The sequence below is a fragment of the Rattus rattus genome, chromosome 6, assembly GCF_011064425.1.
Source record: "Rattus rattus isolate New Zealand chromosome 6, Rrattus_CSIRO_v1, whole genome shotgun sequence".
In the NCBI taxonomy this organism is placed as follows: Eukaryota; Metazoa; Chordata; class Mammalia; order Rodentia; family Muridae; genus Rattus; species Rattus rattus.
Window position 1 is genome coordinate 110,138,150 of NC_046159.1, and position 21,489 is coordinate 110,159,638.

Genomic DNA, 21,489 nt, shown 5'->3' on the forward strand with positions numbered 1-21,489 from the left:
AGTAGCGGGGGTTGGGGATTTAGCTCAGTGGTAGAGCGCTTGCCTAGCAAGCGCAAGGCCCTAGTTCAGTCCCAGCTCCAAAAAAAAAAAAAAAAAGATAGTAGCATGAGCCAGAGAGCAAGTAACCAAGCAGCATTCTTCCATTGGTTCTGGTTTGACTTCACGTCCTGTCATCCTTCAATAATGGACTGTGACCTGAGGTATTTAGTCCCTTCTTCCTCCTCCATCCTAGGGTGATGTCTCAGGGTTTACTGCTGTGAAGAGATACCATGACCAAGGCAACTCTTATAAAAGTCAACATTTAACTAGGGATAAATTCAGGTTCAGAAGTTCAGTCCATTATCATCAAGACAGGAAGCACAGCAGCATCCAGGCATGCATGGCGCTGTAGGAGCAGAGAGTTCTACATCTTGATCTGACTGCAGCCAGGAGAGAGAGTCTCCCAAGAAGCTAGGAGGAGGGTCTCAAAGCCCACCCCCACAGTGACACACTTCCTCCAATAAGGCAACACCTACTTGAACACGGCCATGTCTCCCAACAGTGCCACTCACTCCCCGGGCCAAGAATACTCAAACCACTCCTTCCTTCTCCTGTCTTTCACACACAATTGCTTCATGAAATGTTCTTCAGTCCAAGTATTGACTGTCTTGTTTGCTGCCAGGCTCTTGACTAATTAAAATGTCTCCAAAAATGAATCTCCTAAGTTGAGAGGGTAAGCCAGGAAGGTCTTTTGTTTGCCCATTGCCTCTAACCCCATACACAGAGTACCTAGTTTGCTGCATTTCTTTGTGTTTATAAGAGTTTCTTGAGATAGGATTGAATAGGTTCAGATCAATCTCTGTGATTCAGCTGGCAGCAGACTCACAGAGAACCAACAGCAGAGGGAACCAACCTCATTTCTGAAAAATCATATTTAAAACAGACTCTTATGGGATATACTTGGTTGAAGGGTAATTGCTCTGTTCAATGTTATGTGAAACATTTATTGAAGAAAAAGTCACACAACGTCTCATGTAATCAGGCTGACATTTAATTACAAGGAACCCAGGTTCTTACACAAGGCAGGAGATTGAGAGCCAGCAACTCCCATAAGCCTTTTCAGTCTTGAATACTGAGGCAAAGGAGATGGAGAAACACTGATGGGGTGGGGGGTTCTGGCACAGCGTACTCTGCCCAAAGGTGAGGGTGGTAGCCTCTGGGGATCTGCCCTCTGGGCTGGTCCAGGTCTGCCATCAATTCATGTAGAATTCTGGTTCCTGCGGTCGCATATTGGGTAACACATACAGAGCTACTGCTGCAATAGCCAAGAATACCATAGGCTTCCACATCCCAAACATGTTCTGTGGGGACCAAAGAACAACAGTGAGTTCCACGCCTTCTTCCTGAACCCGTCCTTAAGCCAGAAAACACGGCCTACTAGAGGGCATGCCTCAGGAACATTCTTATGGCTTAGCCTCTCTCACCTCCAGGGAGATCATGGAGACTCTGTGGTTTCATTCCAGCACACTAGTTTTGTGGCAGGATACTGTATGATTACTTAGGTTATCCCTGTATTTGTGCTTGATTTGTCTCCATGGGATGAGAATATTGGTTCCTATTTGCATAACCAAGATTCCAGGCCCACCTTCAGGGACTCTTCATGTAGGTGTGTGAGAAGAGGTGGGGTAACCTGGGCCTTTAGAGAGGGTAGGCGTAGCTCACTGACTTTATGGAGAAGTGAGAGCTAAGTTAAGGAATGTGGGCATGAGAGGAGGCAACAAAATGCATTGTAGAATGAAGTAGAGATCACTGGTGGCCAGAGATTGTGTGCCAGGTGATGTCACTTTGAGGAAATCCAGGGGAATCTGCTGTTGGTCCTGAACAGCAGTGTCATGAGCCAATGACTGCACTCCTCACCCCAGCTCTCCACCTTCAGTCACTGGGCCATGGCCTGACAGCCTGCCGCCTGCACTGAGTGCCATCAGGCTTCTAAATGCTCTGGCTGCTGGGAAACCCTGATGCCTCATGGGTAGGAAAACAGGCCATAAGAAAACATTCAGGAAACAAGAATTCTTGAACACAAAAATGAGAGAAATAGTTCCTATCTTTACTATTCGCTTTACTGTGTTGCTTAAAGAATCTGGATTTTGAATCAAAAGTTACAGCGTAAGGGGAAGATGTCTTGAGGAAAAAAATGGAGTGGAGTTCATTAAAGCTAACGTATTCGATTAAAGAATAACTGTTCTCAAAGAAAAATTTAAGCTAATTACAAAGAGCATATAATCTCCCAATTTTATAGGAAAAGTTGCTAAGAACAAAAAAATATATAAAATGAAAAAATTAATGTTAGAAGTGGACGTAAAACAATCCACAATAGAAATTAGGAAGCAGGAGCACCCATGAGTGCTGCTGCCTGGTCTACACGCCAGGCCCTCTCATGACAAACGGATATCTAGAAAAGGCATTTACTCTAGCTCTGGTAGCACACATGTAATCTCAGAACTTTGCTGCATGGCCAGTTTGGAGCCTGTCTGGGCTACATTGGCTCCTGTCCCAAAACCTAAAAAAGAAAAGCCCAGATGTCAGCTGCTAGTGGCTGAGCAGCCACCGATGGCTGAAGGATGCAGGGAAGGGACAGCCATTTGCTGTTGGTGTAGGTGAAGCCACAGTTAAAGGCTCCACAGGCGGCCCACATCCATGGGCACATAGACAATGCCGGGCTATTTGGGTGTCCCAAAGAGCTTCTGGGCTCCGGGAAATCACAAGCATCTGGATGTGTCACGAACCTGACAGACTAAGCAAGGTATCTGACAAGATTTCCTTGAAGTCCTTGCAGACAACAAGCAGAAAGAGTAGGAGGATATCAATGTTGTCTGTTCTGATCATTCCTTAAGAGCCAAACCGCTGAGTAAAGAGAACTTGACAAGACAGCCTTAGAGGCTGGGTGCTTCTGTGAGATTGGCTGAACTCAAAGGTGTTCACCTGAAGATGTGAATGACGTTAGCAGGAAAAAAGAGCATTGTGAAAACAATTAATCAAACAAGACTCCACAAAAACTCATCCGCTATGGCAGTGAATTACTGCTAAGAGAGAAAAATGGAAAACTTTGTCACTGAACTCCAAGCAATCAAGTGTTAGTACAGAATGAGGAGAGGATACTTAGTGTTCACAATACACAAAAGTCTTAGAAACGAGACACTAATAAATTAATATTAGTCACCAAGAGAGCTACTGAGGTTGGAGGTCCCAGAAACACAACAGGGTAATAGTATAATCTGCTGTATATTGTCTTCCCCGTTCCCCAGGGCCAACCAATGAAAGGTGCTCAGAATGAGAAGACACAACACACAAGGGCCACCGGGATGTAGCTTGGTTGATTGAATACCTGCCTAGCATGTGTGAAGCCCTGGACTTCATCCCCAGAACCCCTAAACCTCAGTGCGCTAACACGCACATATAATCACAGCAATCCAGAGGAGGCAGCAGGAGGACAGGGAGTGAAAGGTCATCCTCACCTATATTTAACTCCAGGTCAGTATGCGACCCTGAGTAAAACATCACGAAGCAAAGCAGGGGAGGGGCTTAGGGAATAAGGGAGGGAGCAGTAAAAGAGCTAAAAACAAGATATGGTTTTATTTTTTCCTGTGACAGGGACCAGCCCAGGCTGGTCTCAAGCGTCCCATCATTCTTTCTGCCTCCCTAAGTGAAGTGACAGAATTGCAAGTTACATTAATATTGACTCCTCGTAACTTTCCCCATTCTACCCTCCCCTTCTCCTTTGGTGTTAGCCCTCCCCTTGGTGTTAGCCCTCCTCATTAGCACCCCATTATAACTGTTAACATCACTTCCTTATAGTCATACCCAGAGTTTCCTGCTGTGTTCAGTTGTCTTCAGTTTACTTTTTCATGTATGATGGCATAGTAAGTGCTTACTCTGAGGACTGCTGCAGGGATTAAGTCTGTACATATATGTAGTATGTAGAGTGCCTAGCACAGCACACGCCACTGGAGTGCAGCCTTTCTTTTCTTTTTTCCTTTTCTTTCTTTCTTTTTTTTTGTACTCACATGGATTTTAAAAATTAATCTATTTTTTTATGTTTAAAAATGTCATTACATTATTTATTTAGTCACTGGAAGGAGGCTGTGCATATAGAGGTCAGAGGACAACTTAGAGGAGCAGGCTCTCTGTTTCTACCATGTAGATCCAGAGGAACAAACTCATCCGATTCTCACAGAAACTCTACGAGAAAAAGGCAGGCCCTCGTCATCCTTTATTTACCATTGAAGACGCTGAAGTCTAGTCATGTTTTGTTCCCTGTGACAAAGCTAACAGGAGGTGACAGACTCAGTCAGGCTCTCAGCACTTGTCAATGCCTTGTACCTACAGTGCCTCAAGACCTGGGCACAAGCCACACACTGGGGATCCAGCCAGAGCTCAGGGTACACGAAGATCCCAAGAAAACCCAACTGTAGTGCCTTCCCTGGGCTCTGATGGGGATGGTGAAGCCTGGCTATTGTGTCTCATTCCACAGGAGCTCAAGTGACTTCTGGAAGTTCTCAGGGAGGAGCTGGAATAGGGAGAGCTCCCCATCTGAAAGGAACTAAAGACTTGTTGGGAAGGCCTAAAAGAAAGAAAAGAGAAAGGTTGAAGGTTGTAAGAAGACAGAACAGAAAGAAGAGGAAGCTGGGAGGGGAGGCAAGACGGCTCAGCAGGTGGAGTCCCTTGCTGCTAAGCTGATGGCCTGAGTTCTGTCCTGGGACAGACAAGGCAGAAGGAAAACAGCAGACTCTGGGAAGTTGCCTTCTCACCCTTCATAGGCCAGCTCCCCGAATAAATGTAATGTAAAGACATTTTAAAAGGAAAGTGGTGGGGGTGCCATCAACAAAAGCTGCCTCTCTAAAACTTTGCATTAAGCCAACTGCACCTTATAGGAGGAGACGGAGGCAGTGCGGCTGGAAGAGTCTGAGAAGGAAGTCAAAACACAACTTAGAGGTCCCAGGAGGCAGGGAGAACCTCGGCTTCCTACCTTAGACCACCGAACAATCTCATCCTAAACTGGCAATTCTGTCAACAGACCAGATTACATGAACTGGGCCAAGGGAGAGGTGCCCGGAACACATCACTCTTGACCTCCTGAGAATATTTCCAACACCAATCATTGGAAACTTTTCAGCAACATCACACCCTCTCCAGAAGCCAATTACAATGGAATCTGGTCCCCTGGAAGAATACACACAACTGTACATAATTCCCTAGGATTTTGTTGACATTTTTCTGGTAACCAGAAGTTCCAAACTTTTGGGAACTTGTAAGGTAAGCAACAGGGATTCAGCTCTATTCCCATTAAGGTGGAAGGGACCAATTTAGGCTGCGCTCATCCAAATGCTCCAGAGAGGATCAGAAGATCACAGCTCTTTTGACCTCTATCACCCTTAAACACAGGGAGTAATTCCTTCTGGGTTGGCTCTGGAGTTTAAGCAAACATCAGCTCATCAGAGGTAGCTGGGCAGTGTTGTCAGTAGCAACAGAGATATGCTTATCCATGTTTTACCCAGTCAAAGACAGAAACTTGACCTGTGCATCTGGTAAGCATTCCAACTACCTGTCCATTACATACATCAATCATGGCATGCTCAAGAAGGCTTGTAGGTTTTGCAGCAAAATACGAAAAAGCCAGGGCTAACACTCAGACCTGAGCATCACCTATTGTACAATGGGGAGAAGCAGCTGAGAGGGAAGAGAAGAAGCAATACCAGTACCTGGTTAGGACGATGTCTCAGCCCACCAGCACCAGAGCAGAGCTGATATGACCACCAGGCCTACGAGAGGCAAGGAGAATATGGGGGGATCAGGGGCAGGGGATGGCTGCAACACGTCAAATGAGAAGCACAGGAGAGACCGGGAGACGCGTGATTGTATGGAAAGACACACACATACACACAAACCCAACAGATAATGAGGATGAGAGAACAAAGGGAAAGAGAGAAGAATCCAAGGTTAAACACCACACAAGCTGGAGAAGTAGCACTTCTTCTCTGCTCCACAGCCTTGAGGAGAGCAGAGGAATTCCTCATATTGGCAGCCTGGAACAGTTGCAAAACAGAGTCAAGCAGTAGGTAGGTCCAAATTAGGCCTCCAGACCAGTTTTCTCTCTGGTCGTGTACAGCTCCTACCTTGTCAAGCAGAAGTTACCTGCATCTAGATCTTTCTAGAGTCAGATGCTCTGGGAAAGTGAAGCTTCAGGGAGTACACTGGACTTCCTTACAGGAACTGAGTAGATACTTCCCTGGATCACTTCAGGAAGAGCCAGTCCTCAGCCAGGTTACATGCCAAGCCTTACTTTACCAATCATAGAGGTATGCAGAGCTCTGACTTCTACAAGCCCCTAGGACTCTGATACATTGTGAGAGGAATGTACTACAATAAGCTAAGCCTGAAGAAGGTTACTTCTTTGACTACAACAACTTATAGAGAAAAACTGAATTTGTATGCAGTAACATGAATGCCAGTTGAGCGGTCTGCAAAAGATTCAGGACCCACTGGGGCAAAAGGGCATCTACATGTGCAGACATCAACAATGCATCTGTCCATAAGTCAAGCTCAGATTTAGAAAAGCGGTCCCTGAGGTCAAGACGTCTATGCTTTCTGGAGCAGCCTGTGGTAGAATATGGAAAGTTCAGCAGCAACACTGGCCTGAGGAACGGCTATAATCACTCCTGCTTACATCTTAAGTAACAACCCTCCATCTCATGGCTAACAGGAACTGAATTCTGGATCATGAACCAGCAAGTGCAGACTGAACTGCAAAATTTCAGCTGTCTATAAAGTGAGTGGGATAGCCCACCACAAGAGACATCTTCTGTACTGTCAATTGGAGACTTAGTAGCCAACTAACCTCAGAGCAATTCAGCTGCTACATACCAATGGAAATGAATCAGTTGTTAAAAGATGCAACTACCTCTGTAAACAGCTAACTTACCTATGTAATCTGCATATACCCCAAGACACTTTCTCTCCAATCTTTCATAGATCCAAGAACTAAAGGGTTAGAGCAGTGGTAGACTGGCCAGTGTCCCTGCTGCACTGACTGCCACTTTGAACATCACCCCTGTTCACTCCCAAGGTGTAACTTTTACATCCTATGATGTGAGATGAAAAACTCAGTGTGCCCTAACATGAAGGGTTAACTCTCACAGGGTATCAAGGCAAAACAGGATGAACTGATTGGCTGAGGCTGGCAGAAATGTGCTGGACAAGGGCTTTACACCATCAAGGTCCTTGGTATTGGGGAGAAGGATGAGAAGACACTGCTGATACAGAGGTGACTGAATGCTACAGTGTAAGTAAAAGGACATATGACCTGCACCTTGGTTCTGAGAAAAGGTAGTCACTGTGCAATGGCTCCACAGCAAATTAATCTAAGCCTGCCATTTTCTTCAGAAAGACTGTCCTCTCCAACCCCTTCCCCACTCCCTTGTCCAGCAGATGCTCACTGGCCTCTATCTTGTACTGGTGCACCCTTGGTGGGGCCACTCCTGGACACCAGAGCACCCGAGCTCCAGGCTTATTCCCACTTGGTGCAGCCTTCAGCTGTGGTTACCTTTTTGCTCTCAGAAAGCTTAAGGGGGTTGCCTTCCTCAGCAGTCTCACAAGATTCATCCTCCCCTTCTGTGTACTCTTCCAAGTTTTCATCTTCATCCTCTGCTGACTCAGGCTCTGCACTAGGATCTGCGGGCTTCGTAGCTAGTTTACACAGTTCTTTCTTGGCTTGCTTTTCTTTTTCTTTCTTTCTCAACTCCTCCATCTCTTTCTCCTCTTTCGTTAGCTCATCTAATTTCTTCTGGCTGGCCTTGTAGTATAGCATAACCTCCAGATTCTGCAGGATGGAGGCAGGGAGGCAGGGGCTGCTGTTACCTAAATGAATCTTACCCTCCAGACAGGGCTGTGCTACCTCCAGAAAGCTCTACTTGTGCCACATCAGAGACCCATGTGCAAGACTGTCTTTCTGAACTACAAACTAATCTTCCTAAGAATAACAAAGAGGGCAGTTACATTTAGTCTGTTAAACTAGCAATCAGATTTGACCATTAGGCAGATCACCATAATTCAAGATTCTTGGGCTTTGTTCCTCAACTGTTGCTTCCTACCCTTCCTGGTAATTCTTACCACAGCCAATCCTCTAGCATAAATAAATTCCTTTCTCTCCACTTAGTCAGTCTTTGATCATATAATGATGGTCTTCGATCATGTAACCCAGGAACAACAGGGGCCCCAGAGATGAACTCAGGCTAGTGAAAGCAATTGTTGGGCATTCTCCCCCTAGCACCCAGGACCTTGATGGTGTAAAGCCCTTGTCCAGCTCTTATAAAGTTGGAACTCTTGTATCAAAAGTGTACCTCTTCACAGTGCCTTACTTGGAAGGAATTGTTAGTGGACGTGATGCTTCTTCCCAGGGCCTCCTCCACCCACCTGCCTCTCTGGCTTCTAAGGCTGCAAACTTTTGAGAAACTCACCTTTTCATCCTCAAAGTCCTCTGAGCAAGCCTTGCCCACCTGACCTCTATCTCCATTGGCATTCTTGTTCATATTCTTAAGGACATGCTTGCCCCTGGCTTCTGAGCTAAAGGAGGACCTGTTTTCTTTGAGCTGGCGGAGTTCTTCCTGGCAGCACTGCAGCTGTCCTTCCAGCTGCTCCTGCACCGCCAGAAGCCGCCCCTGCTCATCCATGCTAGCCTGGTATTGCAGCTGCAGCTCTCGCAGCTTGGTTTGCAGCTCTTTGATCTGTTGGTAGTGGGATTCCGGTTATCCACAGCAGTCCCCCCCAGTCAGCCCAGGTCTTTCTTAGGGAATCACTGTCTCACAGATCTCCCTGGACAGTAAGAAGTTCACATTGGCAATGAAACCTAAGAGGCTTCACAGATAGCTTTCCCCCTAAGTTGAAATACCTGAAGATCTATATTTAGAACGACAAAAATTATCATTAAATTTAAAATAGTATTATGTTTTTTGACCATGACCTGTCTAGGGAATAACTACAAAACTGCCACCACTTGTGAGCCTCAGGCATTTGTGAATTATCTAATTCTCTCCAGGAACTCCTCCTTCCTTCCACCCAGTCCTTCGTTAGTTAATTAGGAAACTGCTGAGAATACCTAGCAGTCTATGTGGCACCTGCAACTCCTTCCTGGTAAGGTACCAAGTTAAAACCCTGCCCCCATAATGGCTGCATATGGTCCATTCAGTAAGTACTAATCAGTATAGGTTCATGTGGCCACCACTCTCTGCATCTATTCTATCTCTCTCAAACACACATACAGTGATTCTCCCACTGGACAGGGAACCATGGCTGGTCAGAGCCCTGTCCTCAATGTACATATAGTCTAGCTGTGTGTGTGTGTGTGTGTGTGTGTGTGTGGACAATGTACTCAAACTAATCAAAGAAAAAGACAGGATAGAAGCAGCAAAGGGGAGACAAAGCCATGAAGGTAGGCTAGAATTACCAGTATGTCACAGAGCAGTGAGCACTGGAGAGGTCCTTCACCTGAGCAATGCCATCAGATGCAGCAGACTGCCTGGCCTCCTGGAATTTAGTTTCCCTTCCCCCTCACCCCCATGCCTCATTCTCTAAAATGGCTCTAGGGGCTTCCAGGGATCTCTGCCAATGGCAACTGTTACCTCACATTTGTCATTCTGGGGAGTTGTCGGCTTTTCAAAGTTCTCCATGCACTCCTTCAACTCCTTCTCACAGCACTCCAGCTCCTCCTTCAGCTCTTTCTGCTTGGCCAGCAGCTTGCTCATCCGCTCCTGTACCCGGCAGTGCTCTTCCTGGCTCACTTGGTACAGGGCCTTCACTGCCTGCAACTTGGTCAGCACCTTGGCCACTGTTTCCTCAAAGTGCTGCAGAGAGTGGGGGATCGATGACAGCACCCCAAAAAGCACTTGCTTTCTGTCCTACACTTTGGTACGCCCTTTCCTGGAGCTGCCTGGGGGTGGGGGGGCTTTTTTCCTCCCATAAAGAATATTCTGACTATGTTCAAAGTCCCGAACCCCGGGGTCTTTGTCCAAGTCTGGCCACCTCTGTCAGGAGTAAGAGGAAGCAGGACAATCACTAGCAGAAGTCTTACACACTTCAGGAAGTCTTCCAGGCTAGCTCTGACCCTACTCCTATCTTATTCATATGCCCTTCCCCTACTACTGCTTCTTTCAATGATAAGGAACCCATCTTTCCTGCCTGACCAATCGCCTGGCAATGGTTACCTCCAAGTCTTCAGGATCAGCTGGTTCCTCATCAGTACTGCTGCTGGCATAACTCTTGTGAAGGGTTTCACAACTACTACCACTGATATAACTCTTCTTATAGGCAACAGTTGTGTTGCTGGAGCAGTAGCTCTTCTGAAAGGCCTCGCTGCAACTCACGTTACTGTCATAGCTCTTGAGGAAGGTATCCTTGCTGGGTTGGGAGCTCACGTAACTCTTCTGATAGCCTTCACATTCATCAATGGTACTGTCATAACTCCTGTGGAAGCTCTCAGTGCTGAGAGCCGTGCTGCCTGTGTTCTTCTTGCAATAGTCAAAGTTGCCTTTCATGGTGGGGGACTGAGTCTGGAGTAGCTGCATTTCTTCCATGCAGAGCTGTAGCTCAGCCTGCAGCCTCTTCCGCTCCTCCATGAGCCGCCTATGCTCCTGCTGCAGTACCTCCTGTTGCCTCTGACTGGTATCATACAGCACCTGCAGAGCCTGCAGCTGCTCCATGAACACCTTGAACTAGGGGGGAGGCAGGGGGAGCAGGAAGACAGCACCATTACTCTGAGTTATTTCAGTCCTTTAGCTGCCCCTCTCCTAGGGCAGCTGTGAGAGCTTACCTGAGAGAGGGGTACACACCCCTCCATCTCACACGGCCTTTGTCTCTGATTTTGCCTACAGAAGACTGCTGTATGTCAGCTTTCCGCTCCTTTGAAAAAATCTCCCCAGGGCAGATACTAAGTGATTTTAGGGCTCCTGTTCGGCTGGTTTCTGTACTCTGGCATAACTTCCTCCTTGAAGCTGTATAGGTGGGTCTCTTGAACACTCTGGCTCCCTACCACACTGGTGATCTTAAGTCGAGTGCACTCACTCTGGCCTTTTGGCTCAGTCCTCTCCACCCCTCGTGGTAAGATCAGCCCAGCTGCAAATATGTAACTATGCAATTCTTTTCTTGCTCCTCACTAGCCCTGCACCTTCTGCCTGGAAGTATTCTTTCCATACCTCAAGTACATAGTCAGCATTAGATATAAGCAATCAAGGAATAGTTTATACATGATTCCCCAGTCTCTATATTACCCAGGCTCTCAGCCTGGATATCTGACACCCCTGGAATGATCAAGAAGTCCCGGTTTGGATTCCATTTCCTGATTCTCCTTGTTTGTAGTAATATTAAAACTGGTAGGTTCAGCCTGAACTGAAACTGTCCACCTGCTCTCGCTTTCACTGAGACCAAATTTATTGTCCAACTCTGAACAGATTTGTATAGAAATTCCTGCCCATCTTATCTCACAGGCATGACCACCTGAGAGTGTTTGAGAAACAATGATTTTTCTATTTAGTGCCTGTAATCTGGCTTTGCTAGCATCACCAACATTCAATACAATAGTATATATAGTCAGTACCATAAACCTGTCTGCCGTAACTGTTTTCCTTGAAGATGACTGGGGCTAGATTTGCTCATGGAGACTCAAAAGGTGATAAGCTCTGAAAATGGAGAAGTAGACTTTCTAGCCCATACAGAAAGATGACACATTTAGGGCTGGCCCAAAGGAATCAAAACAAACACTGAGCTGATTCCACATATTGAAAATGCCATGTCATAGGGATAGAATCCAGTAGTCAGACAGACTTCTGGACTACCTGAACTCTGTTCTAGATGCTACCTTCACTTCAGCTCTTAAAAAAAAAGTCATTCTGTATTTAAACATCAAACCAGAGTGTGTGTCTTTGGGTGAGCTGCTCAGGGTGTCTAAGTACTGAGCCTATGGAGACCCTGGCTTCAGCTCATTCCGTCTCCTATCCTAACAGGCCTTCCTGACCAACGCTTCCGCAGGGCCCCTTTCCCTACCACACAGCTGCACTCACAGGGACCACGCCCCGTCTTCTGCTGTGGTTACCTTATTCTCACAACTGGAGGACTTAGGCCAATGAGCATCGTGAGGGTACGCCAACACTTCCTGGAAATTAGACTCTTTGAAACCTCGAAGATGTTTGTGTGCCTCTAACTGCTCCCTTAGTACACACTCCTGGTTCTGTATCAGTTTCCTCTGTTGGTCCTGCATGTTTTGGTAGAGCAGCTGCATTTCACACAGGTCTTGCAACTTTGTGAGCAGCTCCTGACTCTGAGTAGGGAAGAGGAAGAAGTGATGATTAAGGGAGAGTGCCCCCTGTGTATCCCATCCCTGCTGGGGTCTGCTCTCATCTCCACTCTACATGGCCCTCCTGGGGAAGGGCTCTTTCCATGGAACGTTGATAATTGAAAAAAAAAAAAAGGTTCCAGTACATGGATATTTGCAGCGCACAAAGTGATTTCAGGTGCACTTCCTCCAGATGGACCAAATATCTAAATATATAATGCTGCACGGATTTCAGAATATAAAATGTATTTTAAAGTTTAAAGCCTTTATGAAGAAAAGCCCAAATCAGCTCTGTGGGGAGAATGGTAAGAAAAGAAAAGGTGCTTGGGCAAGAAAGGAAAATGCTCACTTCTCTCCCTTTCATTTTCCCCATGGACAGCTATACCTGGAAGCTTCTCCCCCATCAGTGGTCTCACCCTGGCAATGAGTACCTTCTGCAAGAGACCACATTTGGGCTGTGGGAATGTGAGCCTATGCAGCTCCTCCTGCAGCTGGCCCTGCTCCTCCTGCAGCCTCCTCTGATCCTCCAGGAGCTCACACTGTTCCATCTGCAGGCGCCCAATCTCCAGCTGGCTGGCCTTGAACTTCTCCTGCAATTCTGTCAGTCTGGCCAGCAGTGCATCACACTATGGGTCAGGAGGAGTGTGGGGTTTGGTTACAATGAAAGGTATATTTAGGAGGCTGACAGAACACCATGTGCTCCCTGCCTCCTGTGACGTTTTAGCCCCCCCCCCTCTCATTCAGTCACCCTGGATTGATCACCCTGTGCAGACCCCATCAGGTAGTTTTGAGCTCTCCACCTGTACTCTCGATGTCTATGTTCTAAGCTCATCTGCCATTCTCCCAGAAGGTGGCTTGAGAAGCGGTGACTTCAATGCCCTTCCTTCCCTGCTCTCAGGCCCTTTCCTGTGGCACACTGTCTCCATCTCCCTGCATTGCCAACTCTTTTTAGACTTAATCCATTTACTTCATCAATAAGGACTTAGTTTGGACATAATTTTTCTTATTTTTGTTTTCTTTACTTTTATCGCTCATACTGGAAATTGAACCTAGGACCTAATGCATGCTAAACCAGTGCTCTACCACTAAGCTTCATCCCCAGTCTTCATTATATTGTAAAACCTTTAGTAAAATAGGAGCCATTGCTGAATTTGGGTTAAAGCTACATCAGCCTCTGATTCTCAGAACCAGGAATTTTAAAGTCAGGTAAAATCTCAGCGGTTGGTACACCAGCATGTCTTTCACTTGTTGTAAGCTACAGCACTGTACGAGGTCTTGAAGCAAATCAGGGATCCAGTGGATCTCTCAACTGAGTGGGAGAGAAGAAAGCCAGCGAAATGCAAGCCCTGGGATGGAACGGCAACCAGACTGTACCCTTCTCAATCTTCTATGTCACAACGGCCTTTCCCAGGGACACAGTCTTCTTTCTACTGGGAGAGGTGGGAGCCAGAGCACCTTTGCAGAATGTGACCTCACCATCACCCAAGACTCTTAAGCCTCTTCTCCACAGGGCTCCACTCCTCTCCAGTCTTATCATGATCCAAGGCTGATAGTGCTCAACAGGGGAAATGGCACTGGCTGACACCAATCTAATACACCACAGGAAAAGTGAACAAGCCCTTATGTATCACTGCTGGAACTATTTTCTTAAAGAAAGTGGGACAAAAATATTGTTCTGTACCATGCTGGGTATGGTGGTACATGCCTGTAATCTGAGCAATAAAGGCGGAAGCAGGAGGATTGCCACAAGTTCAAGAGTAACCTAGTCTAAACACTGAGACTCTGTCTCAACACTCCTATCCACCCCCAACCCCCCCAGAAATAACATTTTGTTTAATTTGAAGCAAAATTCAAGATTTGATAATTTACTTCATCTTACTATATCCTAAAAGAGCACTGGTTCTTTTAATACTCAAATCAGCATTCTGGGTACAGACTACAACCTTAAAATCACTTGCAACCTGTTTCAGAAATCTGGCTCTATTCTCTTTAGTTTAAACATGTGTCTGTGCCTCTCTTCAAATGATGAGACTCTGATACAGTTTCAATGCCAATGTAGAAATACATATATACATGGGGTCATATGAAAAACAGATGTTTATACTGACTGAGATCCAATGTATCGATCAACTAAGCTATGGTTCTTATTCAAGTCAAGCTCAAGATGAACTGTTTTAAGGCCAGTAGACATGGGTCTGTCTTTGTCTTCTGCATTTAGCTGGGTGACCTCATCCCTTGTTTTTGTTTCTCCTCTCTCCCAAGCTGGTGCCAAAAGCACTTAGCACTCTCAAGTACAATTACCTTGTTGGGGCGGTTTCCACTGTCTTCACAAAAGGAATGGCTGGACTTGAGCTCTGTCAGCTCCTGCTGGCAGAGCATGAATTCCTGCTCCAGCTGGTCATACATGTGCTTCTGCCGTTCCAGCTCATCCCTGCTGCACTGATACAATCCCTTCATCTCCTGTAGCTGGAGGTGTATCCCTGAATTCTGTGTAGGGAAGGCAGAGCCATCACCCATGGGATGTACGACTACTGCCTCACTCTGGACCTTCCCAGCCTACTTTCCAACCCAGACTTCATCCCAGCCAGGGAGAACCACACAGACCTATCCTTAACAGGTTTGACGCCCTGACCTGTGAGGCTTCCTCCTGAAGGAAGCAACAGGATTCCTTTCTGTAGACTGATTTTCTGGTTTAAAATAAAAGGAAACTGAGGATATCTCTATAGCAGCTCTCTCTGCATGTCCTGGGTCCACCTCACAGCAGCTCCTCCACAGAACTCCGACAGTCCCACTCTGCTTACCCTCACAGAAGATCCTGCCTGGCTATGTGCTCCTGGCCTGGCCTTCCTTTTACCTTCTCATTTTTCTCTCGCAAGCAGTCCACCATCTCTCGGAGACGATGCATCTCTGACTCATGGCACCGCAGCTGGTCGTTCAGGTGATGCTGGACTTCTAGAAGCTGCTCCTTCTCACTCACATTGCACTGGTGCTGGGCCTGCAGCTTCTGGAGCCGGCACATTAACTCCTGCATGCAGGGGACTTTGGGTAGTGGTGCTGGGTTTTATGACCTTGCTCTTCTCCTGACTCAGCCACTGACCACCTGAGAATCTACCTCCTCCTTTTACTTGCCACTTGTGCCTCCCACCTATGCAGAACTGAAAGAAGACAGTCATCTTTTTGGTTTGTTTATAAACAAATGCAACCTAATCCCATGAAATCCAGTCTATGTAGCTGGCCCTGGCCTTGAACTCCTGATACCTCTGCTTCTATCTTCTCAGTTCTGTCTGTCATAACAGATATGCTCTATCACACTAGGTTCAAAAACCAGTTGCCCCCTTTTGATTTGTTTCAGTGCTGGGAGTTGAGCCTAGGACCTCACACATGCTATGCAGGCAGTCTACCAAAAGCCATATCCCCAGCTCTGGAGTTACCATTATTTATATTCCCCAAGACCTCAGTCCAGCACTGCTGGCCCCTCCACTGTCCCTTTACCTTTGGCACTGTTACCTTCTCACTCTGGCTCTCTACAGGTGTGCATCTGACGAGTTTGAGCTGCTGGAGCTCACACTGAAGCTGCATCTGCACCTTCAGAAGCTCATTGTGTTCATCCTGGCTAGTATCATACTTTTGCTGCAGGGCACAGAGCCTGCTCTTCAGTTCCTCATTCTGTAGTGGGGAGGGTGAGTAGAGCAGTTACTCTCAAGAAGTAGCAGGGCCCTATCCAGGCCTCTGTGATAGTTTTCTGAGGCAGAGACCTTGAGAAGAAGCTCTCTGGATCTATGTCTGAGTTTCTTCAGTGATGAAAACACTCAACAATGACACCTTTCCACATGCCATCCTATGCGGCTTCTATATGCAGGGGCTTTGGGTGGTGCTGTTGGGTTCTGGTCATAGGGTACGAGTTGCAGAGTTCAGCCTTACTCCTGAGGTCCAGCCTCCCTGGAGGCTGTGACTCTGAGCCCGGCTGCCCTTCCCCTGGCAGTGTTTACCTGGGTGGTGTGGCAGGACTGAAACCGGAGCACCTCGTTCTGGGCACACTTGAGCTCCCTCTGCAGCCGCTTCTGCTCCTCCTCACTGGTTCTGCGGTGATGCTGCAGCTCTTCCAATTCACAGCACAAGTTCTTACACTGTGTGGAAAATGGAATGGGGCTGATTTATAGTAGAGCTCACATATTCGCGTGTGCATGCGCGCGCGCACACACACACACACACACACACACACATGCACGCGCGCGCGCTGAAATGAGAAAATATGTCATTCCTTTGATCAGAATATAGTCAGGTACCACATGATAATGTAGACTCATGCTGAGAAATCTGTCACCACACTACTGAACTATCGTGTAACCATTATAGAGTACACTTACACAAACCTAGATAAGCACGGCACGTTGTGTCTGTGGCTGTGCTTTACTGCTCCCGGGATGCTAATGTATACCCTGACAGTGAACTAAGCACAAATGGAAAAGATGCCATTAACAGAGGCAACAAATACGAGACAATTGAAGATGCTGTCAGTATAACATGGCATCCTGGTCTTTTTGTTTTTGTCGGTGTTTTCTGAGACAGAATTTCTCTGTGTAGTCCTGGACATCTTGGAACTTCTTCAGGCTGGCCTCAAACTCAGAGACCTGCCTGCCTCTGCCTCTTAAGTGCTGGGATTAAAGGTGTGAGCCACCACTGCCCATGTGGTATCATGTTTTATAATGAACACTTTTTCTTTGTTTTTGTTTTAAAGGATAAAGGCTTTTAAAAAAACAGTAAAACACAATGTGGTAGAAACAAACATTAGCACTTTCTTCGAGTCACTGTGATGTCACACAGTGTGTCACACCTTCACACATCTGGCACCTTCACACACAGTAGGCTATGTGCACTAGTACCACCACACACATGCTCAACAACATGTGCACTGTAACATCAGAAGGGATGAGAGTTTTCAGCATTCGTGTAGTTGTACAGGACCACTACCAACATCTCATCTAGTTTCTGATTGAAATGTCACCCCCTGACAGGTGACTACACTTCCATCCATCAGGCAAGACCCCAGGATATCATGTCCTCCTACAGTGCAGGCTCCTCTGTGAGCTCTCCCCTACTACAGGCCAGAGAAGGGTAAGCGAGGTGGCAGCAGGCTGCCACTCCACCCTCTGTCACCTACCTTGTCCTGCATGTCGTGCATCTGTTCCTCAGCTCCCAGCAGCTGCTGGCGCAGAAGCTGCATCACAGGGTCAGGCTCTGGGAAATCCAGTTCTGAAGTCTGAGACTCTGAGGACATCATATTCTTTAGCATGTGAGATTCTAACCATCGTTCTGTTGCTCTTCGTGTCCTGCAATCCAGAACCCAGGGCTATGTTGGGAGGTGCTCGGCCTGATACCACCAGTCAAGCGTGCTCAGGCCCAGTACTCCCAGTTAGGTCAAAATTACTAATGAGCCTTCTATTGTGCTTCCCCTCTCAGATTAACACGCCTAGAAGATTACACAAAACCTCCAGCACTTTGCTGCGTGGGCATTTTAATCTTGGAATGTCTTACAATGACTGACCTCGCTGGTTTCAAGGCTGGTTCTGATGTCAAGACACATCTAACCTAGAGGCTCTATGCCAGTGGTTCTCAACCTGCAGGCCATGACCCCTTTGAGGACCACATCAGATATCCTGCCTACCAGATATATACATTGTGATCCATATCAGTAGGAAAATTACAGCTATGAAATAGCACTGAAATAATTTTAAAGTTGAGGATCACAACAACATGAGGAACTGCATTAAAGGGTCACAGCATTAGGACCACTGCTCTATGCCACCACATTGAATCACCTACGTGTGGATGACAAAGGGATCTCAGCTGATCTAATATAAAGAAGAGCTAGCTAGGCATGAATGCCAAGAATAGAGGAAAACTGCATTTTACAGCTCACTTCACTCTAGTTCTGACACAGTTTGGTGGCAGTCTGAGCCTGCTCCTCCTGGTCTCCATAGCCTTGGAAATACATAGAAAAGACTGCTTCCCAGGAACAGAGAAATGTTCATGATCTTAGCCTGTCTTCTAGGGAAGCCTGAGAGACTGCAGTGCGCCTGTGTCCTGGCTATACCTATCGCTCTCCAACTCAGCGAGCTGCCCTGTGAGGCTGCTGTTGCTTTCCCGCAAGGCCTGGTATTCCTCGTTCAGAAAGTGGTAGCGCTCCCGAAGTTGGTGCAGTTCATCTGCAGAAGGAAAGCAGGGAGAAATGAGATGAGATGAGAGAGATGAGTGCTTCCTCAGTGGACAGAAGCACTGATGACCAACCCCAAGATTTCCTGAATGGAAACTCAACAGCAAAGGGCTACATAGCTTCTCTTATTCTGAGGCATAGAATACACACCCAGTATATTCATCCTTGAAGCCCCAACTGAATATCATCTTGCGTGTTTAGGAGCTCTTGAAGGTTTAAATAAATTGAATTTATTGTATTTAAGTTTCTAGTTAACTATAATCACCTCCCCATTGTCTGTCTGCCCATCTGTCCGTCTGTCCATCCTTCCTTCCTTCCTTCCTTCTTTCCTTCCTTCCTTCCTTCCTTCCTCTTTATGAGACAGGGCCTTGGGTAGCCTAGGTTGGTCTCTGACTTTAAACCTCAGATCTTCCTGCTTCTGCCTTCTGAGTTTCTGTCTTTTATACAGTACTGGGGATTTAGGCACTGTAGTGTCCTGAGCAAGTCAGGCAAGCACTCTAGTAACTGAGGCACAACTATAGCCCCCATGACACTTTTATTACAGAGCCCTGCCAGACATGAACTGCCACTGTCTACATTCCAGATGTGCCTTGCAGAGACAACCCACTCATGCTCACCATCCTTCCTTTCCTTTATCGTCACACTGAAGACACTGGCCTGGGTACAGATAAATATTCATTGTGGGGTTTCGTTCTATTAGTTGTTTATTATTTGTTGGTTGGCTGGTTGGTAGGGAGGAATAGTGCTTGGGATAAAACCCAGGGCTTTACCATGCATACCAGCAAGCATACTACCCTCCAAGTCCTATTTATTTTCCTCCCATCTCGATCTAAAAATGCTTCTTTTCCTCAAGCATTAGAAGAGAGAAGAGATTGGTTAAAATTCCCCAGCTGCTACAAACACCCACACTTTATCTCTTTATGAATAAGAACCAACAGAGAGATGGCTCAGTCTTTAAGTGAGTTGATGCTTTTCTACAAGAGTGAAATCAGTTTCCAGCACCCACGTTACCTGGCTTATAACCACCTATAATTTTAGCTTCTGGACTCTGCAGTTAAACACATAGATACATATAAATAAAATGAAATAAATATTTCAAGAAAAGAATAGTATTGCTGGGGCTAAGAAAGTGCTTGCCTGAGTAAACACGAGGACTTAAGTTCAGAGTCCCAATATCCCCATAAAAGGCCAGGAATGACACCTTTTTTCTCAGGTTAGGTCAACTCTAGCTGCACCCTTTCCCTTGTGCTGCCTTCCTTTCCTAGCACCGCCCAGCCAAAAATGACTCTCTGAAAAGCTTAATACAGCTGGGAAGACTGCAATTCTTTGATTTCCCTGTTGACTGTCTCTGCTTGACCTGGCCAAATATAGGGCCTCCATTATACTCAGACCATAAATCTAGGCTAGAAGAAAGGCAAACCCTCTGATGTCATGAGTCCTAGCAACTAGCTGGGAGTTTGAAACAGGGCTCCAAGCTCTGGAGTACCGCACGCACGACTAGGAATAACCTCTCCAGCTGTCTTGTGCTCCGATTTGTTGCCTTCCAAAGTTTCTACTCGGGAGGGCTAAATGAAGCTAAGGATTAGCATTCTGGATCCTAGATGCAGTGCTAGAGGCCTAAACAGGTTCAGGCAAAGAGCCATGATGCCACAGCAGCAGGAAGGGTTTGCTACGGTGACAGGTCCTTCTGTATCTACCCCAGACCTGGACCCTTGCCCAGGGAGGACTTTCCCATAATCAAACCAACGAGTGCCCAACAGCTCTCTGTTAAGAACCTCTAGGGTCCATCTCTAATTCTTACACCACCATTGACTGATTATGTAACAGCTGAGTTTTTCTCTCCAGTCTCAAAGTAAACATGGGAGATTTTTTTTCTAGAGGTTTCTAATGCATAATCTAACACTAATCTTCCACTATCTTCCTATCTAAAATGTCCGCTCCTCTGTTCAACTGTGTGAACAGACGAGAAAGTTTCATACCTTGTATCCCAGAGAAGTCTGAAACACTTAAATCAGATGGTCCAGAACCCTTCAATTCCATCTCTGCACGGAGTGAGGCAATTTCCATCTCATAATCCCCGCGAATGCGTTCCATGTCATCGAGCTCATTCTGCAACCGGCAGAGGTCGTCCTGCAAGGACGCTATGTCACTCTCATGTTCAGTTGCAGAGTCTGCTGCAGCTTGCCGCAGATTATGGATCTCTGCCTGGGCCAAATGCAACTCCTGCTCTATTTCCTTAAGTTCACTTTCTTTCTCATGCTCTAACAGGGAAATCTCCTCCCGTAGATGTTGCAGCTCACCTGAAAAAAAAAAACAAAGGTTGCGGGTCAAGAAGTGAATGGGTAGGAGGCAGAGACAGGTCCCTGGAGCATACTGGCTTGGCGGTTTGGTTGAGTGATAGACTGAGGAAGACACCTGACACTGGCTCCTCGTCCCCACACTACAGGCACACATGTGCGTTCACACAGTCACAGAGAGTACATTTAAAAGGCAATTGCTTCAGAGGGGCGGGGCAACATCACAGGTGTTTTCTTCTCCATCTTGTACCGGTGTTGCTTGATTTTCACAAGTTTCTCTACTCTATATATGGATTGTGCTTACATTTTAATTTGCAAAACAAATGTGTCAGAACCCTGTGGATCATTTGAGGTTGTTTTAGTTTGTTTTGTTTCCTTTCTGGTTTTTCAAAATAGGTTTCACTTTGTAGGTCAGGCTGTCCTGGAACTCCCTCTGTAGACCAGGCTGTCCTAGAACTCAAGAGATCCTCCTGCCATCCGAGTGCTGGGATTGAAGTCAGAGCCACCACCACGCGGCCCTTCTGTTGTTTTTAAGACAAGGTCTCATTCCGTAGCACAGACTGGTCTCAAACACAGCCTCTCAAGTGAAGAGATTGCAGACGTGAGTCACTGCATCTAGT

General features: G+C 46.6%; 1 protein-coding gene across 8 annotated transcripts in view; it reads right to left on the bottom strand.

Annotated features, from left to right (window-relative positions):
- Positions 1-1,009: 1,009 nt before the first annotated feature.
- Ccdc136 (coiled-coil domain containing 136) overlaps positions 1,010-21,489 on the bottom strand; it is a 29,328-nt gene continuing 8,848 nt past the window's right edge. For 2 of the 8 annotated variants that reach the window (XM_032906838.1, XM_032906840.1), the window contains exons 5-18: positions 20,552-20,872; positions 18,453-18,564; positions 17,520-17,688; positions 16,348-16,485; positions 15,866-16,024; positions 15,213-15,383; positions 14,660-14,845; positions 12,790-12,984; positions 12,119-12,343; positions 10,236-10,742; positions 9,654-9,875; positions 8,493-8,759; positions 7,580-7,855; positions 1,010-1,340 (exon numbers count right to left, since the gene is read on the bottom strand). In XM_032906838.1, the coding sequence (XP_032762729.1) occupies positions 1,233-1,340; positions 7,580-7,855; positions 8,493-8,759; positions 9,654-9,875; positions 10,236-10,742; positions 12,119-12,343; positions 12,790-12,984; positions 14,660-14,845; positions 15,213-15,383; positions 15,866-16,024; positions 16,348-16,485; positions 17,520-17,688; positions 18,453-18,564; positions 20,552-20,872 (3,056 nt within the window). In that variant the 3' untranslated portion in view covers positions 1,010-1,232. Of the gene's footprint in view, positions 1,341-5,738; positions 5,845-7,579; positions 7,856-8,492; positions 8,760-9,653; positions 9,876-10,235; positions 10,743-12,118; positions 12,344-12,789; positions 12,985-14,659; positions 14,846-15,212; positions 15,384-15,865; positions 16,025-16,347; positions 16,486-17,519; positions 17,689-18,452; positions 18,565-20,551; positions 20,873-21,489 lie in introns of all 8 variants that reach the window. The other 6 variants (XM_032906839.1, XM_032906842.1, XM_032906843.1 and 3 more) reach the window with 6 other exon arrangements.